Here is a 24444-nt window from a genome sequence, read left to right as displayed (position 1 = left end):
ATTTCTTGGACAATTTTCAGTTTTTTGTTGGTTTTCCTGGTCTTATTAAATTAAAAATATCTAGTAAAATGGCAGAAAAAAATTATTATATATCTATATGCATGTTAACAAATTATTTTTTAAAAATCTGTATTTAAAAAAAAATATATATATATATATTGATTTCATTTAAAAATGATCCTTTTTCTCTGCACTTAAATGAAAAAATAATAAATAAATAAATATATATATAAATATTGCAGATATTTGCCATTATTTGAAAGAAAAAATATTTATATTAAGAAAAGAAAAATGCTAAATAATTTTTAAACTGTAATTTTTATAGTAAATGCAGATAATGTCCAGTAAACTTACAGAAAAAAATTTATTTACATATTGAAGATAAAAAACACCAAAGAAAACTGTAAACAACATCCACTTCAAAAATCTATATTTCTTATAAATGGTAATTCAGTTGTTTATCATGTGTGGCCATGACATGATAGTTTTACTGTATTTAAATCAGCTAAAAGTGTAATTATTTTACAGATATTTGAGGTTATTTTTTTACTGTTTTCACTGTTTTTCAACACCACCATGTTCTACCATCTTTAAATACAGGTTTTTCTGGTACACTTGCTGCCGGATTTGTAGTTTTTTATGGATTTTTCTGCCAAATTTGAGTTTATTCTGGCTGAAAATGACAAACCACAGTGAGACATTTTTTTTTGGAACGTCAGTTAAGCATTTTATCTATTTCTATCTCCTTTGTTGCCCCTATTTTTACTAGAATTCTGAATAAAAAATATCTCCTGGAACCTAAAAAGTTCTACTGAAGCTTCTTGGGTTTTCATAAAACCAGTTTAGTTGGTTTATCAGATGCTGTAGATTAGTTATATGGTGAATACTGAATGAAAACATGCAGCATTTAGAAGTAAAATATAAAATACAGCTGAACCAAACCCACTTCCCGTCCTTTACTGCCGTTGAAAAGGCTTCGTCCTGCGGTTCTACCTGGGTTCTTCTTGAGGTAGATGTAGTTTCTGGCCATTTAAAGGACAGAAGGAATCAGTGGATCAGTAATTGATAATAAATGAAACCCTGATGGACGGGTTCTGAGCTGCTGGAGGAGATTAAAGAACAGGAAGTGATGAGAACATCCATGGAGGTTCTTCAGGAGAACATCAGAGCTGGACGTCAGGGTTTCTTCTGGTGTTGTTGGTTGAGAACCAGTGATTTTCTACTTTATGAAGCTCATTCAGGAGGCAGACAGTCGACATGCAGCCTTGGGGGTTGTTTACTGTGGAGGCTGTTGTTGTTGTTGTTGTGAGGAGCAGCCAGAGGAAGTCTTCATGAACTGACGATATTCAGTCTCAGGTCAGTGTGTTTGTTGTTTATTGGGACCAAATGGAGCAAACAGAACCTGGAAGGAAGCTTGTTATTGTTATTATTGTTGTTGTTGTTGTTGTTGACAAAGATTCTGCCTGCTGCACTGGACACTTTATTTTCTCTTAACATTGGTTTTGCATTTGTTTGTGTTAATTTTGAGTCTTTTTTAGTCAGTTTTAATCTCTTTCTGGTCATTTTGTGTTAACTTTGCATTTATTTATGTGTATTCTGTGTCTGGTTTTTATTGGTTTGTGTCTCTCTGTGGTTGTTTTGTATCTCTTTCTGGTCATTTTTGTCTCTTTGTGGTTGTTTTGTATCTCTTTCTGGTCATTTTTGTCTCTTTGTGGTCATTTTGTGTCTGTGGTTGTTTTGTGTCTCTTTCTGGTCATTTTATCTCTTTCTGGTCATTTTTGTCTCTTTGTGGTTGTTTTGTGTCTCTTTCCGGTCATTTTTGTCTCTTTGTGGTCGTTTTGTATCTCTTTCTGGTCATTTTTGTCTCTTTCTGGTCATTTTTGTCTCTTTGTGGTCATTTTGTGTCTCTTTCTGGTCATTTTTGTCTCTTTCTGATCATGTTGTGTCTCTTTGTTGCTGTCTTGGTGTTTTTTTTAGTCGTGTTGTGGGTGTGTTTCTGTTGTTTTTTTGTTTGATTAGGTATCAGCTAGTCTGGGATGTGAGGAGGCTCGGCTATAAAAGACTAATTAAATAAGTGTAATAAATGTGGAAGCAGAATGATCCACATTCAATTCAATTCAATTCAATTTTATTTATATAGCGCCAATTACAGTCAAATTGTCTCGAGACGCTTTACAGAACCCATATGCCTGACCCCCAGAGCAAGCCAAAAGGCGACAGTGGCAGGAAAACACCCTTTTAACAGGGAAAAAAACCTCGAGCAGAACCTGGCTCTAATGTGGGGGACCCATCTGCCTGCTGGCCGGGCGGGTTGAGAGGGACAGAAGAGGTAGAGAGGTAGAGATAGAGGGATAGAGGTAGAGATAGAGAGGTGGGGGGGGGTGGGACACAAGGACCATAAAACACAGCCACACATCTGAAGCATCCAGCATCCAGCTCTGGGACCAGGGACACTCGGAGAAAGGACACAGAAAGAAACAGAGTGAATGTAATGCAATAATGGTATATATAGTAAATACATAGGTAGTTAGAGAAGGGCTCAGTGCATCAAGAGAGGTTCCCCCACATTAACTGGATTACTGACTTCGCTGTGACAGATTCACCCAGTGGGAGACTAAACCTGTCAATCAGTCATTAGTTCTAACGACTGACCCACATGTGTTCATGGATCTGTGACGGAGACACACTCTTCTATCTGTCAGCCATTTCAGTTCCTCAGATATAAATAGCTGCTGTCTGAGCGTCCGAGCTGCTGTTGACACGTTAAACGCAGCACCTGCAGACTCACGCATGAGCTGCTGAACAGATCCCAGGTGTTGACGAGGAGCAGAACCAGCAGCAAGAAGGTTTCACAACAAAGGTGGTGGTGTGTTTGCTGACCTTCTGCAGTCCACCCACCAGCTTCTTACCTCCTCTTCTGTCTCATTTGCCCTCCAACGTTTCTCCTGCTGCTGCTCCAACCAGATTCACATCAGACGTTTTAACCTTCTGAACCCTAGAATCCACCGGCGGGTTTTAAATCCATGTTATCCTGTAAAAAAAAAACACAACAAAAAGACACAATTTACCAGCCAGAAACTGTAAGAAAAAAAAAAAAAAAAACAGAAAGAATTGTTAGATCTGCAACTTTCCAACTGTTCATCATGATATTTAATCAAAATCCCTTCATTTTACATGTTTTTTCAGACCTTCAGGGTCAGTTTTGAGCCATTTTGGACATTTTTTCAGACCTTCAGGGTCAGTTTTGAGTCATTTTGGACATTTTTGAGACCTTTAGGATTAGTTTTGGACATATTTCTATTCTAAAAGCTTCATTTAGTGCATCGTTAATGTTGTGACCTTGCTCAGAATACAGCTCATTTCCATTAATAGCCTCCATAACCTAGCCAACCCGTGACTGAAACTTAATCAAGCAAACATCAGAAAACACAGACCTCCTCCCTGTACTGTCCTCCTCTTTGACTGTTCTGTTTATGGGCTTAGCTGACATCCCATAATAACCTCTACGGTTGTTCTCAGGTCTGGTTCTACTGGACTAAAACACATTTATTACAGATTTCTATTTGCTGGTTGGAGCTTTTCTCACTAACTTTTTCCATTTCTTTGCCACAAATGTCCAGAATACTTTTTTGTTTTTGCAGATTTGTCTTTGCTGCAGTGATAGAGAGTTTTGTGCTGCTGATTGAAACAGTCAGAATAATAGACGTGTTTGTTTAAGCCGTTTTATTCTGGTTCGCAAGATAAGAATAGATCTGAACTCCAGTTCTTAGAACCAAATCTGAGCTGCTCTCCACTTTGGACTCTCTAACTCAGACTTGTTTTATTTAGAATATTGGTTTAAAACAGATTAAATATTGATAGAAGAAGCAGCTGCAGAGTTCCTGAAGATGGGCTGAAAGGAAGAGCTGTCCACTTCCCACACTGACTGTCTTGTCCCGTCCGACACGATCTGGTTAATCACTGCTTTCATTGTCAGACGCTTCATAAACACCGACTCACGCTCTGCTCCTGATGCAGAGAAAACATGAAACGTGACGACGGGAAGACGGACGGCGTTGTTTGGACTCTCAAAGTCGGAGGTGTGTTCACGTCACTGGCGTGTTTGCATCTGATGAATGATGCTGCACATTTAGAAGCAACACAGGAAGTCATTTAAATCTGTTAAATGAGTAAAAAGAGTCGCTTAGCTTCCATCTGTCATTTAATCCTGATTATTGGAGGACATTTGGCCTTCAAAATGTTTTTCTGCTCCATATTGATCAATAATCAGCTTGTTATTCCATGTTTTCTGTGTTGTTTGCTAACTCTACTCTAATCCATGCTAATGTGATCTTTTTCTCAGCAGTAGAAGCTAGATATTTAGCTGCTGTTACTGCTGACCAAGAGGACAAACTGACTGATGGAAAACAGTCCAAAGAATTAGTCTGATCCTGATAATATGAGCTGGAGGGAGACGTTCAATCAAGAAAGATGGAAAATAGAAGAGAGGACATAGCTTTGCTCTACACATTCTATAGAAACACTGTTGGATGATGGAAATGACAAAAACAAGACATAGAATGACAAAAATGGGACACAAGACAACAAAACTGAGACACAAAATGACAAAAAGAAGACACAATCACAAAAACGAGATGCAAAATGAGAAAAACGAGATACAAAACAACAGAAATGAGATAGAAATTGACAAAAACAAGATAGAAAACATCAAACACAATACACAAAAGACAAAAATGGGACACAAAATGAGAAAATGAGATAAAGTGAGAAAAGCGAGACACGAAATGAGAAAAATGAAACATAAAATGACAAAAACTAGACAAAATGAAAAACAAGGTACAAAATGACAGAAATGAGACATGAAATGAGAAAAATGAGACACAAAATGAGAAAAACAAGACACAAAACAACAAACGAGACAGAAATTGACAAAAACAAGACATAAAATGAGACAAAATGAGAAAAACGAGACACAAAAGACAAAAACGAAACAGAAATTGACAAAAACAAGACAGAAAATGATGTGTGGGACGTAAAATGTCCTCCAGTTCTGGAATGACCCAGATATCCAGTTTAAAACATCTCATCCAAGTTGTTTCCTCCTGACTAGATCCTTGCTGGTGTTGTTTCTACTCTCAGATGAGCATCTCTAAATGAAACACTAGAACTGTAGAATTTAATCCTCATATCACTGCACTAACCTCCGACTAGCCAGTTGTTTCGTCTCGACCGAACGGCTGCTGTTGATGTTTTTAGCCCGGTTTGGCTTCAGGCTTCGAGGCCAAAGGTCCGACGGGTCCCCAGCTGTCGATACTGGAGCCTTGGGGAGGAACCGTCTGCCTGCTAAATACAGTGAAATAAAACCCAGTAAATCACCAAACTGTGAAATAAAACCAGAAAACAGATGCTGGCGCTTTCACGGTCGGTAACACGCAGTAACACTCAGAGTCTGGGCTGGAAATCAAGATTCTAACCGAGACGGCTGGAGGTGTTTTCAGTTCTTAGAACTGCATAATGGAGCATGTTTATATGAGCAGCTGTTGGTACTGAGGTAGGATTCAAAGTTGATGTCATTTTAGCCATAATGCAACTGATCCATGTGTTCTGGAGCAGTTTCCAGCTGAATACCATCAAGTTTACATCTTTAAACAGGGAAATATGTACAAATACAGCACATATTAGGGGTAGTTTTGTTTTTGCCTCCAAATAACCAAAATTTAATTTAATTTTTTTAGCTAAACAGCTGGCTAAATACAGGTCCAAGTTAGCTTGGAATATATGAAATAGGCTAACGATACCGTCTGTCACACTGCAAGCTAATATGGGTGTTAGCTTAAAATAAGGTTATATCCACTTCAGCTTGAAATCTAAATTAGACTAACATTAGCATCTTTCATTTTACAAGCTAACATTAGTGTTGATCTTAAGCTAATACCAATATTAGCACTCAAAATGTGGTGTAAACACCTCTATTAGCTTTCGTTTTGCAAGCTAATATTGATGTAAAGAAATATTGGTGTTGGTCTTTAGCTAACACCAATATTTGATTGCAAAATGAAAGCTAATATTGGTATTTGGTGTTGGTCTTAAGCTAAGGCCAATGCTTCTCTCATATTGCAAGCTACCATAAACGTTAGCCTAAAAGAAATTAATGTGCACATTAGCTTGGGATATGAAGCTAACATTAGCTTCTTTTTTAATAAAGCAAACATCCACTTTAGCTTTAGACATAAAATAAACGAACATGAGCGTTAGCTTTGTCATTTTACAGTGTGGGAATTCAATTAACTTACAAGTTAGCTTGTGATAGCAAATAAGCTAATGTGGGTGCTTGCTTTGAAGAAGTAAGCATCCATGTTTGTTTGTGATACAAAATAACATTAGCTCCTTTTACATTGCAGGCTAATGTTAGCACTTTAAAAGAAGTTAACATCAACATTACCTTGTGATATGAAATAAGCTAATATTTGCTTTCTTTATAATACTTCCATCCATCCATCCATTATCTATACACCGCTTAATCCTCACTAGGGTCGCGGGGGGGGGGCTGGAGTCTATCCCAGCTGACTCGGGCGAAGGCAGGGGACACCCTAGACAGGTCACCAGTCTGTCACAGGGCTACATACAGAGACAAACAATCACTCTCACATTCACACCTACGGGCAATTTAGAATGATCAATTAACCTCAGCATATTTTTGGACTGTGGGAGGAAGCCGGAGAACCCAGAGAAAACCCACGCATGCACAGGGAGAACATGCAAACTCCATGCAGAAAGATCCCGGGAAAGCCGGGACGTGAACCAGGGATCTTCTAGCTGCAAGGTGAAAGTGCTAACCACTACGCCACTGTGCAGCCCTCTTTATAATACTTATCCAATATATAATATAAGCGTCCATGTTTGTTTGTGATATAAAATAAGATGACATTAGCTCTTTTTACATGGAAACAAAGCCAGATTACAGAGGGGATTCAGACAACAAGCAGGTGAAACATGATAAAAATGTGAAGCAACCATCTCTACATATTTTAATGTGATGTCAGACTATCCACTAACCAAAAAATAATATTTAAATTAATGATATTTACACGGCATATTATATCTGACTGTCATTGTCTTTACAGTGTCGTGTCTGGAGGTTTTAGTCATTCATGGAGATTTGACTTTAACCAAATACTTTCCTCAGCTGTAAGTCTGTGCATGTCTCTGCCTGAATAATATGCAAACCTGACACTTTAAACCAGAGTTATGTAACGTGGAGGTTCAGCCGCTGAAGCCCTGCAGCATCGCCTCCAGCCTCGGCTCTGCTTTGTGGTTTCTCTCCATAAAGATGTGATATTATTACTGATATTAGAGCGGAGAAGCTGCAGCACTGATGGGTGAATGATGAAGACATTTACATCACAATGAGCTTCCAAAAGTCAGCGTGCATAATCGGCGTTATTTTTAACCGAGAGTTTCCTTTGAGGACGAGTTGCTGCTGCAGCCTCCTCGGCTCTGATCCGGTGTCCTCTGAGTCCGGCTGAATCAGCGTGGGAACGAGCTTCTGCTGCAGCAGCTAACTTTATCCAGGAAGTCGCTTCATCCGAGCTGTTGGGTTTCAGCTCATCGCATCGCTGCAGGGCAGGAGGGAGGAATAACCTTTAATTCAGCGCTGCTCACATTCATTTTCACTTCTCTCAATAACACACAACTTATTGTTGTGCCTTAAAACACATTTATCAAGTTTAGTTAGCGAAACAGCTGGCTAACATACATGTCTGAGTTAGCTTGCAATACATGAAATAGGCTAACGTTACCGTCTGTCATGTTTTAAGCTAACATAAGCGTTAGCTTAAAATAAGGTAATATCCACTTCAGCTGGAAATCTAAAACAAGCTAGCATTAACATCTTTCATTTTGCAAGCTAATGTTGGTCTTAAGCTAAGACCAATATTAGCTTGCAAAATGAAAGCTAGTATTGGTGTAAACACCAAAACACCAATGCTAGCTTTCATTTTGGAAGCTAAGATTGGTGTAAACTAATATTGGTGTTGGTCTTAAGCTAACATCAGTATTAACTTGCAAACTGAAAGCTAACACTGGTGTTAGCTTAAGAGATGTTAATGTCTATGCTAGCCTGCAATATTAAATAAGACATAAGCTCGAAAGTGGTTAAAATCCATGTTAACAAGCAATATTAAATAATCTAATATTGGTGTTGGTCTTAAGCTGGTGCCAACATTAGCAAGCAATGTAAAACGAGCTAATGTTAGCTTATTTTATATCATAAGCAAACATGGACGCAACTTCTTCAAATCAAGCACCCACATTAGCTTATTTGCTATCACAAGCTAACTTTTAAGTTAATTTAATGGATAATGCCCACAGTGTAAAATGACAAAGCTAACACTCTTGTTAGTTTATTTTATGTCTAAAGCAAATGTGGATGTTAGCCTTTTTTTTAGCTGACTGACACATTAGCTTGAAATAAAAACAAAGCTAGCATTAGCTTTATGTGCACCTTAACTTCTTTTATGTTTCTGTTAGTTTGCAATATGAGAGAAATGAAGATTAGTCTGTTTAATAAATTCCAAGCTAACTTCTTTCAAGCTAGCACCCACGTTAACTAACCTTAGCTCATTTAGTATTGCTTGCTAGCAAGATTTTTAACCACTTCCAAGCTAATGCCTTATTTAATATTGCAAACTAACATAGACATTACCTTCTCTTAAGCTAACACCAATATTAGTTTTCATTTTGCAAGCTAATATTGTCTTAGTTTTCATTTTGCAAGCTAATATCATCTTAGCTTAAGGCCAACACTAATATTAGCTTGCAAAATGAAGGCTAATATTGGTGTTACACCAATATTAGCCTTCATTTTGCAAGCTAATATTAGCTTTAATTTTGCAAGCTAATATCGGTCTTAGCTAAAGACCAACACCAATATTAGCTTGCAAAATGAGGACTAATATTGATGTTACACCAATATTAGCCCTCATTTTGCAGGCTAATATTGTTGTAAGCTAACATGGTTCGAGGTAACTTCATCCAAGCTGTTTGGTTTCAGCTCTGTCGCATCGCTGCAGGCCAGGAGGGAGGAATAACCTTTAATTCAGTCGGTTCTCTCAGAAACCTTCGCGGTAACCGTGGTGACGTCTCTCATTCTTCATCCTCCTTATATTCTTACATTCCTGGTCTCTGTAGATCAAGTGTTCCCACCTCGAGCTGCTCGTCTCTTTGATGTGACAGCAATGGCAGCGAGGAAGAAGCTGAGCTGTGAGGTTTCGGCATTGCACAATCCTCCTCTTCCTTCGCTTCTGCAGCATCATCATCCTCATCATCATCACAGTGACCCACTTATCCTCTGCATCTCCTCCTATGTTTCCTAATCACTGCCTCACCTCTTTAGTTCCTGCTTTCCTCTCTGCAGGGCTCCTAATCCAACATGCATCCTCTGTTATTTCATTGTTGGACTCATTAAATCTCTTTTCTTTGCTTTGCGCTCAACTCTTTGATAACACACCTGAACATTTTAGCATCTTCATACAATTAAAATTCTCCCACTTCCTCCCTGTGCTGCATCTCCCTGACAATTACCTGTCTCTGTTTCAGCAGAAGTTAACATCCTATTTACCACATATCTTCTTTTTATGCATGCATGCTATCTACACTATGATAAATATGACTGTCTGCAGAGACAATGACAGCTGACAGGCAGTTATGTCAGCTGCTGATTCTCCTTTTTCTAGCATCTTTACCTGACATAAATCTCTCTCTGTAGTGAAATAATCAATGTCATAATTTCCTCATGATCTAGTCTGCACGTCAAACTCTTTAAATCGTGCTGAAACAGCCATAAAGAGCTGCAGGGTGAAGCTGGATGTGACCCGAGGGTGCCGCTGATGTTGCACTGCCAAGCTGCTTTACTGCCAGCTGTGCAAATGATTAAAATATCTTCAGGCTGTTTGTGGTCTGACTGTGTTGTTTTATGGCTTTTATGGTTTGATACATCTCATTAGATAGTATTTTTGGAGCTACTGCTAAGTTTTTGGAGCATAAAGTTCTGCTATCGATATATCAGCTGATATTCTTTAGACACTGTATATATGTAGAATGTTAACGTTGCACTGAAACTTAACAGCTAACCATAAAGTCACCGCTTGACTCTGTACCACTGTGAGACTCTGGTACATGTGCTGTGTAGATTCTCAGTAATCCAAGTCATTTTAATCCTAAAAGCTTCAGGAAAGACAACTGAAAAAGACTTTTGGTCTTCAAGAACCAAAAAGAGAAGCTAAAGCTGTTAGGATTACTCTGCTAACAGCTGAACAGGAGTTCATATCCACATTAGCTTGCAGTAGAAAATTATCTACTGTTAGCTTTTTCATAAGCAATAGCTTAAAAGAAGTTAACGTTCTGACGTAGCTTATGATATGAAATAAGCTAATGTTAGCTTTTTACAGGTCACAGGTTGTTATGGCTTCTGACATTGTGTGCTGTCATAGCACTGGTGATATGGAAAATTATTTTGAGAGCTGTGGGTGTAACTGCAACTACTTCAGGCCCTCATTTAGTAGCAGGACAACAACATGTTTGGTTTGTTAATACAGGAAGCTAACATGGGTGTTAGCTTCAAGAAGTCAGCGCCAAAGTTAGCTTACAATATGAAATAAGCTAATGTGGGCATTAGTTTTAAAGGAGTTCACAACCACATTAGCTTGCAGTAGAAAATAAGCTAGCATCCAGGTTTAGCTAATGTGAGCATTAGCTAAATGATGTTAATATCCATGTTAGATTGCCATAATAAATAAGCTAACTTTAACTTTTTTTCCATTTACAACAAAATGTGGGCCTTAGCTTAGAAAATAAGCTACTGTTAGTTTTTTTATTTAGCTTAGCTTGAAAAAGTTAGCATCCAAGTTAGCTTGTGATAAGAAATAAGCTAATTTGTTTTTAAAAAGCTTGTGATAGAAATTTTGTTAACATTTTGCTCCTCAGTTAACCTGCTAAGTTACTGAGTTTCTTGATTAGCAACATTAGCATCTTCATCAAAAGGGATGTTTAGTCAGACTCAGTAACTTCACTGTTAAAAGCATATTAATTCATATATTTATTCAGCGTTTGTTGATAGACAGAGATCCTTTACGTCAGTAAATGTAGTAATAATACAGCTTATGGTACTATTTTTACTAATGCATTAATGTAAAATTATACAGTTGTATTAGCTATAACCTTCTTGGTAAAATTCAAATGATATGCAGATACAGATATATTTGATATCGGTTTATAATATCGTCCTACTGAAACATCAGTTGAGCTCTAGAAGACAGTTGGTGGATGTTTTTCATAAAAAATCGTAGCTAATAGGACAGAAAAACTGTAAAAATCTCATTAACTAGGAGTGATGTTTTTTGTTCCTATTGAAGTAGTTTCTACACTTCAATCTTTTTGCTTTGAATAAATTCAATGCCAAAACTGAGTTAATCAGATTTCCTGAGTTAATATTCATGCAGAAAACTCACCTGCCGACACCTTCAGCTAATCATGTTTCTGCTCAAACACACTGAGGTGAAAAAACAACGTCTCTCTGGGATTATTTCAGCTGCATTAGCAGTAAAAAGGCCTGTAGTAATTATCTCTGCAGGTAGCTTTAATGAAACTGGTCGTTCTAGTTCGGCTGTGAATAGAAGCCGTCGTGAATCACAGAGAGTTGGACTCTTTGTTCGGGGAGAGTTTGAATAGTTTGTGGTGAGTCACAGGGCTCGGCCGCTAACATTTGCTTTGATTCACCTCATCACAGAGGATAAAGTCTGACAGTAAACACAGACTTTCCTTCTTTACAACCAACACTCTGCTGCTTGTCGTCTCCTCACACTGTCTCTTCATTATTATAGCTCAATATGCAAACACACTAATTTGTCTTCCACAGATGCTGCTTCTGTGCCTCTAAAATACATAAAACATGCTCAGTTTCTCCATTTGTGTGGTTAATTGTCCATTTATTGGCATCTGGCTTTGTGTGTTGTCAGTTTGTGGGTGCAACCGCAACTATTTCAGTCTCTCAATTAGCAGCAGGACAACAACGTGAGTAACGTTTTTATATTGAAAGCTAGCATGGGTGTTAGCTTTAGGAAGTTCATGTCAAATTTAGCTTGCAGTATGAAATAAGCTAGTGTTGCAGTTAACTTAAAAGACTTCTCATTAGCTTGGAATGAAAAATAAGCTCATGTTAGCATCCTCCCAAGCACGTATAATCATTAGTTTAAAAAAATTAATGTCATTGTTAATTTGTGATGTAAAATAAGCTATCATTAGCTTCTTCCATACCGTAAGTTCACAGGGGCATTAGCGTTAGCAGAAAGCATGAACCTAAGGAAACTAAGGTGGGCGGTTGTTTTAAAGAAGTTAGTATTCATGTTAGCCTATAATATTAAAGAAGCTAATGTTATCACAAGTTAATGCCACATTAGCAGAAAAGAAGCTAGCATCCATGTGGCTTTTGATATAAAATAAGCTAACATTAGCTTGATCTCATCTTGCAAGCTGCGGAGGGCATTAGCGTTAAAAAATAATATCCAGGTTAGCTTGAGATATGAAATAGGCTAATGTGGGAATTACTTTTAAAGAGTATAGCATTCATGCTAACTTGTAGTATAAAATAAGCTAATGTTTCTTCTGAAGCTTCTTTCTTCTGATAAGTTAACATGGGTGTTAGCATAAAAGAAGTTAACATGCTGGCTAGCAGGCAATATGAAATGAGCTGATGTGGGTGTTAGTTTTAAAGAAATTAGCATCTACTTTAGCTTGTCATAAAATGAGAGAATGTTAGCTTTTTAAAATTTCACAAGCTAATGGTAGGGTTGAATAAAACTAATATCCAGGTTAGCTTGTAATATGAAGTAACCTACTCTGAGCATTAGTTTAAAGAAAGTTAGTGTCAACGTTAGTTGATATACCCAGTAAATTAGCATGGGTGTTAGCATAGACAAAGCTAACAACCAGGTTATCTTGTAATATGAAACAAGCTAACTTGGGCAATAGTTTTGAAAATGTTTGTGTCCACCTTAGCTTGCCACACAAAATAAGCTAACACTAGCTTAATAGAAGTTAAATCCTACATTAGGTTGCAGTACAAAGAGGCTATGCTAACCTTATTTTAGCATAGCCTCTTTGATAGATAGATAGATAAGTAGGTGGATGGATGGATGGATGGATGACGGACAGATAAAGTGTCCTTTGGCCTCCAGAAGTAGGTCAGTGTGTTAGATTGTGTGCTGTCAGGCCTCTCCTTCCACATGGCTTCATTCTGATGCACTTATTCATCTCTATTATTAGACTGAAGCCTCCCTGAATGCAGACAGCAGACCTAATATCTGAACACCGTCTAACGTCTGGTTTCATATCAGCAGACCTGATGTCTGAACACCGTCTAACGTCTGGTTTCATATCAGCAGATCTGATGTCTGAACACCATCTAACGTCTGGTTTCATATCAGCAGATCTGATGTCTGAACACCGTCTAACGTCTGGTTTCATATCAGCAGATCTGATGTCTGAACACCGTCTAACGTCTGGTTTCATATCAGCAGACCTGATGTCTGAACACCGTCTAACGTCTGGTTTCATATCAGCAGACCTGATGTCTGAACACCGTCTAACGTCTGGTTTCATATCAGCAGATCTGATGTCTGAACACCGTCTAACATCTGGTTTCATATCAGCAGACCTGATGTCTGAACACCGTCTAACATCTGGTTTCATATCAGCAGATCTGATGTCTAACCAGAACACCATCTAATGTCTGGTTTCATCACCTCCTGGCTCTGTAGGTCTCTGCAGGTAGAAGCCGCCCAGTTGTCTGACCTTTCAGGAGGTTTGATCTTGAATTTCTGGTTTGGATCTTTAGTTTTTTTTATTGGGTTTCATCTTTCCTGAGGGCCAGAAACTCACTCAGTCTCGTTTGTAAACTTTAAATTAAGAATGTCGAGTTTTCTCACTGTAACACCTTTTCTCAGCCTCACAAGACTCTTAGTAGACGTCTGGATCACATCTAGTCATTGTTTTAACAGCATTTCAGCAGCTCTGTGTTTAATTTCATCTGTTAAAATACCTGAATTTACCCACATTTATGGATTTGAAGTAGCAAATAGAGCAGAATAACAAGAAGACAATAGTATATATATTATAAAAATGCTTTATAGCCGCTCTTTACTTTGATTTTTAGTCGTTGTTTCCAGTCATTTTCAGTCACTGTCTCCTGCAGTTTTTAGTCGCCATTTTCCGCTGTTTCTAATCGATGTTTTTTTTTTGATTTTCAGTCAATTCTAGCTTTTTTTCTCTTTTTTTAGTTGCTGTTTTTAGTCATTTTTACTCACTGTTTTCTGTCATTTTCAGTCGCTGTCTTCTGCAGTTTTTACTTGTTTTTAGTCACTATTTTCTGTTGGTTTTAATTGTGGTTTTTTTTGATTTTCAGTCAACGTTAGTCCTAGTTCTTCCTGTTTTTTAGTTGCTGTTTTCAGTGGTGCTTTTTAGTCATTTACACTCACTGTTTTTAGCTGTTGTTTCCAGTTGTTTTCGGTCACTGTTTTCAACCATGTTCATTCACTGTCTTCTGCAGTTTTTAGTTGTTTTAGTCACCATTTTCTGTTGTTTTAAGTTGTTGTTTGTTTAAATTTTCAGTCAAGTTTAGTCCCAGTTTCTGTCTTTCTTTAGTCGCCATTTCTAATCATTTTCAGTCGCTGTTTTCTGTCATTTTCACTCACTGATTTCATTCATTTTTGGCTGCTGTCTTCTGCAATTTTTAGTTGTTTTAGTCGCCATTTTCTGTTGTTGTGTCCGATTGTTTTCAAAGACTGTTGTCAGTCATTTTCAGTTGCTGTTTTCTGTTGCTTGTAGACCCTGTTGTAATTGTATTCAGATGCAGTTTTCAGTCCTTTTCAAACACTGTTTTCAACCATATTCCATTCCTGTTTCAAATCACTGTCAGTTGTTTTTAGCTGCTGTTTTTGTCATTTTTTAGTCATCTCTGGTCGCTGTTTTCTGTCGGTTCAAGTGGTTTTTAGTGGCTGTTTTTGTCACTGTTCTCAGTCTTTTTCAGTGGTTTTCAATCTCTTTTTGTTGTCATTTTCAGTCGCTGTTTTTAATCATTTTCACTTGCTGTTTTCAGTCACTGTTTTCTGTCATTTTCTGTCATTTTTAATTGTTGTTTTCTGTTTTCAGTTACCGTTGTCAGTCATTTTCAGTCGCTGTTTTAAATCACTGTCAGTTGTTTTTGTTGCTGTTTTCTGTCCTTTCCAGTGATTTTTAGTGGCTGTTTTTTCACAGTCCTTTTCAGTTGTTTTCAATCTTTTTTTTTCTGTTGTTTTTTGTCGCTATTTAGAATCATTTTCAGACTATTTTCAGTCGTTTTCAGTTTCTGTCATTTGTACCATTGACAATTTAAAAGACAAGTTTGATTAATCAAATCCCCAGTTGCTTTCTGCTACCTTGCTAAGCTATGCTAAGCTATGCTATGCTAAGCTAGTAGCCTTTTCTACAGGAGTTTATGTGGTGTAACATCATTTGTTAAAATGCCCACATTTTGCTGCTTTTATATTTATGTTGTTAAAAACTTAATTCCTAAAATGCTGCAACATGAAGTAATTTTTCAAATACAGAAAAATTTATTTTATGAGCTTCTTTTCTTCCTTGTGACAGAATAGTTTCATCTGGAATAAACGTACGAGTCTCAGTTTTGAGCAGCTGGACATCATGTTCACGTTTCCTCCTCTGTTTGATTTTTCCATAAAACCTCCGTTCTGACAGACGGCAGGCTGTGATTGGAGGATGAAGATGATTAACAGCAGCTCAGGAATAACCGTGAGCTTCTGGGTTCATGTATGTGATTAAATAACATGTATGTAGTTTAAACGTGAGCTTTCTGTGTTTCTAGTTTAACATTTGTCTACCAGAGTTGGTTAAAGATGTGAAAATGTCAAACAGTCGTCTGTCTGACTTCATTCTGTTCATGGATTCTACCACACAGACACCAGCTCTGAGGGCTGCAGAGAAAACACAACAGCAACACAACAACACAACAGCAACACAACGCAACAACAACACAACAACCTTCTTCTGGACGTTGAGACGAAGAACTGACTTCATTCTATTCATGGATTCTACCACACAGACACCAGATCTGAGGGCTGCAGAGAAAACACAACAACCTCCTGGAGAAACACAACAACAACACAATAACACAACAACACCACAATACAACCACCTCCAAGATCTGGAGAAACACAACACAACAACAACAACACAAAACAACCTGCAAGATCTGGAGAAACACAACACAACAACACAATAACAACACAATAACACACCAACACAATGACCTCCGAGATCTGGATACCAGGAAAACACAGCAACACAATAACACGACTACAACAACACAACTCTGTGGGCCTTCAACGCAACAACACAACAGGAAGTAGCTGCTGTTTTAATGTTAGCTTCAGAGATCGTCTACAGTTTGATGGTTGTTTACTGCAGTCACTGTGGAGGAGATGATGAGGAGATGATCAGGACCAGGCTGGGAGCGTTTTCACTGTTCTAGCTCATCTTCACTGACTGCTTGCTTTTTCTGTACGCTACAAAACTAATAATAGGTTATTTTTATTTACACTCTGTTTTCAGTTTTGTTATTTTCAGTCGGTGTTTTCAGTTGTTCTTGGTTTCTCTTTTCAATAGTTTTCAGTCGCTACTTTCAGCTGTTTTGAGTCAGTGTTTTTGGTCATTTTCAGTCACTGTTTGTTTATCTTTACGTTACAAAACTACTAAGTTTGGTTTTTGGTAAAGATCCTGGTTTGGGTTAAAATCCACCCAAAAATGAACCACAAAGTTCCAGTTGTTCTGCATGTTTCAAGGACCAGTCTTTCACAATAATATCCCTAAAAAACTTAATTATGTCACAATAATTTTTATTCTTTTTTGTGTTGGTGGCAGCAGATGAAGGTTCTATCGTCTGTTTTAAATGATTCTGCAAACCCTCAGCGTAGATTCAGTGCCGCTGCTGTTGGTTAAAGATTCTGGTTACGATTAATAAAAAGGAAAAGACTAATTGCAGGGTTGTGACGTGAACCCTCAGTAAAGAAACCACAGTTTTCTACAGTCTGTCTACGCCCTGCATACCGGAAACTCTACCTCCTCCATGTTCAAACGTATTATTGGAATGTTGGATGCAGCAGCAGATTAAACTTTACTGCAGTTACTTTGGATCTTAGTTAAAAACCACTGGTTGGTTAAAGAAGCTGAACTCTGAGTTTAGACAAAACCTGATTGGGTAGCTGAGAGTGATGGTTTGATTCTTCCTCTGCTGAAGTCTTTATGGTGAAGTAAAGGAACCAGACGATCTTTGAAGTGGTGCTGATCTGAAAACAGCCTCCAACCACAGAACCTTCAGCTGGCCCAGCCCGCAACAACGACGTTTCCATCTGTTCTAATGAGAAGAAACAGTGTTTAGAGTGGATTCATGCTGAGAGGAGGAATAAAAAACATTAATGTTCAACATTCTGGTTTTCATTTCTGACTAACCAGGACTGTGTTTGTGTTGCAGGAGGAGGAAATGCCTGAGGTGGAGATCGACATCGACGACCTGCTGGAGGTCACCAGTGACGACGAGAGAGCCAGCAAACTGCAGGTACAGACAGGAAGTAGTTTAATCAACACCAGGTACAAACAGGAAGTAGTTTAATTAATACAGGAAGTAGTTTAATTAACACAGGAAGTAGTTAAATTAACACCAGGTAGAAACAGGAAGTCGATCTGTACTCGTAAAATAATTCTTAACAGCAGCAACATGAATCAAACGAAAACTGATTTAAAACTCACATTAGAACATGTTTGGTATCTTAAGCTTCATTCTTCAACAGAAAAACACTAAAAACGAACGAATTTTAGAAAAAGACACCGAGAATCCAAATGTTTTCTGCTGGTGGTTTTTCCTGTCGCTTCAAGTCACTGTTTTCAGTTGTTGTTTTCAGTTGTTTTTAGTTATTTTCAGTTGTTTTTAGTTGTTTTTAGTTGTTGTTTTCAGTTGTTTATAGCTGTTTTCAGTGGTTTTTGGTGGCTGTTTTTTCTCAGTCTTTTTCTGTCACTGTTTCCAGTTTTCAATCTCTTTTTTCTGTTGTTTTCAGTCATTGTTTTAAATCATTGTCAAGTATTTTTAGTTGCTGTTTTCAGTGGTTTTCAGATGTTTTAAGTCGCTGTTTTCTATTATTTTCAGACACTATTTTCTATCATTTTCCGACACTATTTCCTGTTGTTTTTAGACGTTTTAAACTATTTCTGTCATTTTGGGCCTCTCTTTCAGCTGTTTTTATTTCCTGTTATCTGCTTTAGTTAATGTCTTCAGTTTTGGTGCTTTAACTACTGATTTATTTATCTGAGAGTCTCGATTGGCTTCGACAAAAACTACAGAATTTGATGCTCTGGGAGTAAGAACAGGTTGTGAATCCACATAAACAAGAAGCTAAACGCCAACCCTTTGAATAAACACTCCCAAAAATCCCATCTTTCCATGAACTAGCAGTAAATCCGTCCTGCAGCAGCAGCTCGTCTAGTCCTGATAACTGTTCTTCTGCTGTCTTTCCACAGGAATCACTAATAGACTGCTACAAACCAACAGAGGTGAGTTCAACAAACACTCTGATGCAGCAGCAGTGTGTGTCGAGGTGTTAAACGTGGGCTTGGCTGAGGTGGAGTTAAGCTATTTTGGTGATTAAAGGTGCTTTGAACCAATCAGGTGACGGTGCTCTGTGGACCTCCATCTGTCACCTGAGTCAGGTCAAAAGCTACAAGGACGTCCAGCTGGGAGGACAAACAGCTCCAGACTCCGAACAGAGTCTTTAAAACACAAACGTAGAGAGATAAAGGGTGGAGGTGGAAACTGGAGGGAATGAAGGATTATAAAGACGTAGCTGAAGGGGGGATATGAGCAGAGAGGAGGCGGTAATTAGGTCAGAGTCTGCTGTTACAATGAGGATTTATGTTCCAGAAGATTCTCAGCTCCACCATCACAGACCTCCAAACACCTCCAAACAACCTCCAAACTACCTTCAACCTCTTTGTCCTCTAGATCCTGAATCTATGTCGCCTGATTTAAAGACCAAAACCACAATAAATGGAGTATTTATTCTCTAAAACACAAAAAGACAAAAACGATGCACAGAACAATGAAAAAAGCAAAACACAAAATGATAAAAATGAGACAAAAACTCAAGTGAGACAAAAAGGTAACACAAATGACAAAAACAAGAAACAAAATGACAAAAACTTGAGACAAACGACAAAAGTCAGACAAAAAAGACGAAAAAAACTACAAAAACAAGCCAAAATATTACAAAAATGAGACACAAAACAACAAAAGTGAGAAACAAAACAAAACAAAAAAGAGAAAGATAAAGGAACACATAGACAAACAACACAAATAAAACAACACAAATAAAACAAAACAGAAAAGAGACAAAAAATTAGACAAAAAGTTACAAAGTGATAAAAAATGGACAAAAATGACAAAAAAGGAAGAAAAAAACAAAAAATAGACAAAAAAACACAAGTGAGACAAAAAGGAAACACAAAATGACAAAAATGAGAAACAAAATGACAAAAACATGAGACAACACAAAACAAAACAAAAAAATTGACAAAAAAGTACCAGATGTTTCTAAATTATATTTGCACTTTTTTATACTGTAACTTTTAAAAAAATGTCTGATTTTGTGAGTCCATGGACAGGATTGCTGCTTTATTTAACTGTACATGGTGCAAGAACAGTAAATTAATCCTATTTCTATTCGATGCTAGTATTAGTTTTATGGAAGGCTAATTAATTAGGAACATTTTAGAAAATGTATTTGTTTTGTTTTGTTGCAGAAAATTAGCTGTCTCTGGCTTAGCTTAGCTTAAAGACTGGAAGTTAGTCAAATAAAATCTCTGAACTCTTGTCAGCAGAATACATCAGTTTAAGAGCTTAAATGGACATTTAAATGAACAGAAACACAATGGACATTTGCAGGTTTAAGAAATTCTAGATGGACTTCCTGTTTCCTATCTCCAGTTGTTATGCTAAGCTAATAGAAATGAACAGTTCCTTTATAAATAACTTTTGGCTCACAGTATTTAATAGATGAACGTAGCTTCCAACTGCTGTAAACCTGCTTTATCTCTAACAGCCAGCAGGGGGCGACTCCTCTGAAGTCTGACTGTAAAGAAGTTAATGGGAAAATTAGTTCATTTCTCACTTAAACTGCTGCCTCAGTGAACATTTTCTTTATGAGTTTATGGTCACAATAGTTAGTTTTTAGTCTCCTTCAATTCAACATGATGTTTATTTAGTAAATTATTGTCCATTTACACATAAATTGGAATATGTTTTAGGACCAGCGTAGTATCCTCGGATGTCCACAAGATCTGTCATGTCTTTAATTTTAAATTTTTATTTGTGGCAACACTCAGTTAAATTTGGTTTGTCTAAATTAGGTTAATCAGGAATAATGGCAGTAGTTTGTTCTGAAAACATTTGATTTCTCTTTAATAAACAGTTGCTGGAACTTAGTTTCAATTTTAAGGAAAGTCAACTTACATTTTCAACCTTACTTTTGTGCTTTACCCAAACAAAAAAGACACAATTTTGTCATTAGATTTATTCCATTTTCTTTATTTCATAATCGTACTTGAAGAAAATGGCTTCGATGTCATGTTAGGAGTACTAAACATAATTTTTGCACTTTTGCTTAAATTAAAATACAGTTTTAAAGGAACTAGTTGTATTTCAAGTTGATAAAATCCACAAAAATAAATCGTCATCATCAGTAAAGAAAGATAAGTGAGGTTCAAGCTCAGATACACTTTTTTCAGTTTAGTGGTTTCGTCTATGAACCCGTCTGCTGGTAAAAACAACCAGTGAAAACAAGCTAAACCTGCTTTATTCTGTAGAACCAAACAGGAAGTGACTGGTTTGTGGTTGATCTGACTCGTTCTTTCTGGTCTTCCTGCAGGACTTTGTCCGCGAGCTGCTGGGCAGGATAAGGGGGATGAGGAAACTCAGCGCTCCCACCAAGAAGGGCCTATAATGGTTTTAATGGGAACCATCAATCAACCATAAACTCCGTCATCATCTCCACTCCACCTCCAGTTCCAACCCATTCATCACGGACCGCCAACGCATTAGGAACCATTCTGCAACCATGAACCCATAGATAGAGCACTAGTCATTGGTTTCAGCACCACACAGCTGTTATTAGAATATCTGACTGTTTAAACCCCGCCACAATAAAGGCCCTGGAATGTGCCAGAACTGCAACTGTGCTTTTCAAACTGTAAGTCCAACAGCCATAGATGAGAGGAGGGAGGAAGTGAATGAAAGTTGCAGTAAATTAGCCGTAGCACGACGTGAGCGCAGTGCTTCATGAATCTGTCGTTTTCTACTGAGGTGTTTTTGCTGTTTGAAATCTGTACCGTTTGTTGCCATTTATCGTCCATGTGATCGAGTCGTGCTTTTCGTTTTCGTCCTTTTTATCCATCAGTGCTTGCAGACGTGAAGCAGCTCCGTGGCTTCGTTTAGAAACCCAGAGCTCCGGTTCTGTCCTTTTTGTGATGATGTGTAAACTCTGGGAACAGCGGGGACGCCGTTAGCAAACCGGGCTAATGCTTCCGCTAATCTCCCGCTGTTCCAGTTCACCGCAGCAAGGCATGATGGGTGTTGCAGTCCTCGGTACGAGCCTGCGGACCTGTATGATTGGCAGCCTTCTACTGATCATGTTGTTCGGTGTTTTTCACGCTCGGCTCGGCACATATCAGCCGGTCATTAAGCACAAACGTTGCTGCTCGCCTGGCTCACCGCTAACCAGACAGGTGTCGCCTTTCAGGACTTTCAGGATCAGTCCACCTTCTACTCAAAAACCTCAAAATATGAGTCAGAACCTGAAGAAAACTCCAACCTGTCGAGTCCCGTGAGGGAAGTCAATCCATCCTGGAGGCGTTAGCATCGACACGCAGATCGATCGTTGGGTTTCTGAAACACCTTAGAGCGGGATTTAAGAAGTTTGTCCAGGTTGCAGAATATATGTTGCAGTTACGTAATCCCAGGTTTTAATCGGTTGGATTTACTGTTGCTGCTCCGACACTCTCAGAAACCCGGTGAGCTCCGGAACAATCAACACTCTGTTAGAGATTCATTTCAGTCAATCTGAACCTGCAAAGTGACGAAGTTACAGCAGAAAGGAGCGCAACTCAGGGGAATATCACCGAAATGTCAAACGCTTTTAGACTTTAGATTCAATACCCGCAGTAGGAACTCAATGCAGCATTCACTGTCAGGACTCTGCATCCACTGTGGTGGTCCTGGTCAGGTTCTCACCAAACATCTGGACTCCATCTGAGCCCAACGATGAATCTTGGTCTCACCTGATCATAAATTGTGATTTCAAGTCATTTTGAACATTCCTTAGCTTGTTTTGGACTCACTTTGAGGAATTTTCAACAGATTTTGAGTAGATTTGGACAATTTTTAAACTTATTTTGGGCAAGTTTAGAGTAATGTTTGGACACATTCTGGTTTATCCTCAGACATCCATGCTGGATTTAGAAATGTCTTCTTCAACCCCTTTCGACCTCATGCAGCTCCATATCATCATACCGCCACCTCCGTGCTTCACTGTCAGGACTGCATCCACTGTGGTGGTCCTGGTCAGGTTCTCACCAAACATCTGGACTCCATCTGAGCCCAACTCAGCTTGTTTTGGACATTTTTTTGAGGAATTTTCAACAACTTTTGAGTAGAATTGGACATTTTTTTACATTTATTTTGGACAGATTTTGAGTAATTTTTGGACATTCTGGTTTCCACTTTGTTTTAGAACCATGTTCATGTAGCGAGGCAAATTTTTCTTTGCCATTCTGGATGTTTTTTAGTAACTTTTAACAAATGTTAGTAATTTGGGACAGATTTTTAGTACCTTCTGACAAATTTTAGGTTGTTTTGGATCAATTTTGAGTCATTCGTGATATTTTTAACTCGTGTTAGACAGGTTTGGAGTCAGCTTTGATAAATTTGAAGTCATTGTGGACACATTTTGAGTCGTTTTGGACATTCTGGTGTTCACTTTGTTCTTGTTTTCCACTTCCTCTGTTCAGTTCTTTTGCATGTGGAGCCATGATGCAGACATAGATAGACCCAGTCCATGGGTCCAGAACCATGTTCATCAGTTAGACTGACTGGAACTCACAGCTGGACTCAGTTTAGTTGCATTAAGTTTCTACTTTGAGGCCTGAACTCTAAATATCATCATTCTAAAGTGTTTTTATAAAATGTTCATTGGATAAAATACTCTGGTGTTTAACGTAGAGCTACAACAGCTGCTGTGAGATGATGCCGTTGAGGATAATTTGACATTTCAGTGATATTTCACTCGGTTTGTTGGACAGTAAACCTTCAGCTGCCAAAGACAAACCAGGGCAATGATTCATTAGCAGAGCACCCGTCTTGCATGCTACCAACAGAGACAAAACATGGATGAAGAATATATTATAAACTTATAACCAAGCAAAAAAAAAGACTTTTTTGACTTAGCTACCGTGTAGGACTTTGTAGAACTTTTTGTGTTGAGACAACGTGGCCGACACGTTGGAGGGAATCCAGGAAACTTTAAAAATGGTGCTGTTTTTGATGTTCTTCCCAGAGTCTGGTCGTGTTTAAAGGCGTTTTCAGTGTTGAGCGACGCCAGAGAAATGTGTGTTTCTTTACAACGGAGTCCAACGTTTGTTTCTGCTCCTGAACTGGGCTGGAAGGAGACGAGGAAGCCGCCAAGCAGGATTGACCGGATTCTCTCTGAGGAAGCAGTTCAGGGGCAGGAGGCCGATATTTGATCATTTCTGGGATTTCACGTGGAGTATTCTGAAGCGTCCGACTAGAAAGCGTTGTATTTGCATGTGTTTTTAAAGTAGCATGTTGAGGGGAACTTTTTCTTGGCCTAAAGGTTTTTATTTCACCAAATGAAACACTTTCCTTTTTTATACCTTTATTATTATTATTCTCATTATTATTAGGACTGAAATATTGGGTTTTTCAGCTGCGGTTTTGTTGATCTGTACATCACCAATAAGCTCTTGTTTTTAAACTGTAATGTGGTGTGTGGTTTGTTTTTGCTCATAATAAAAATGCAGAAATACGACTCTGTACTGTTTAAAGAGATGACCCACCGGTGTAGTCTGTCTTTTACATGCATGCTTTATTCATTAGTCATTAAATGCTTCAGTTTTTCCAGGAATCATCCAGTTTAATGGCAGTATTTTGCAGGGACACTGTTCCTGCATCCTGGGCTCAGCTTTAGCTGAACCCAGGATGACTGTGATTGGCTGAAAGAATTTCTAACCAATCAGATTTTTCAATTATTAATATGAACAAATTGTCTGTCATAT

General features: G+C 38.1%; 1 protein-coding gene and 1 long non-coding RNA gene across 2 annotated transcripts in view; one reads left to right on the top strand and one right to left on the bottom strand.

Moving 5' to 3' along the window:
- The window catches only part of ppp1r14c (protein phosphatase 1, regulatory (inhibitor) subunit 14C), a 28543-nt gene extending 4326 nt beyond the window's left edge, over positions 1-24217 (top strand). Inside the window, exons 2-4 of the mRNA XM_023297163.3 lie at positions 17582-17665; positions 18622-18654; positions 21024-24217. Of these exons, the coding sequence (XP_023152931.1) occupies positions 17582-17665; positions 18622-18654; positions 21024-21098 (192 nt within the window). The 3' untranslated portion in view covers positions 21099-24217. The remainder of the gene's footprint in view (positions 1-17581; positions 17666-18621; positions 18655-21023) is intronic.
- Positions 319-17644, bottom strand: LOC118469454 (uncharacterized). The gene is made up of 4 exons (XR_008603570.1): positions 17560-17644; positions 17301-17464; positions 5202-5343; positions 319-3031 (listed from the first exon to the last, which is right to left on the bottom strand). It is a non-coding gene; the product is annotated as an uncharacterized LOC118469454 (long non-coding RNA).
- Positions 24218-24444: the final 227 nt, after the last annotated feature.

This window comes from Amphiprion ocellaris, chromosome 12 (genome assembly GCF_022539595.1).
Source record: "Amphiprion ocellaris isolate individual 3 ecotype Okinawa chromosome 12, ASM2253959v1, whole genome shotgun sequence".
Lineage (NCBI taxonomy): Eukaryota > Metazoa > Chordata > Actinopteri > Pomacentridae > Amphiprion > Amphiprion ocellaris.
Note: the sequence above shows the minus strand (reverse complement) of the source record. Positions and strands in the feature narration are given on the sequence as shown.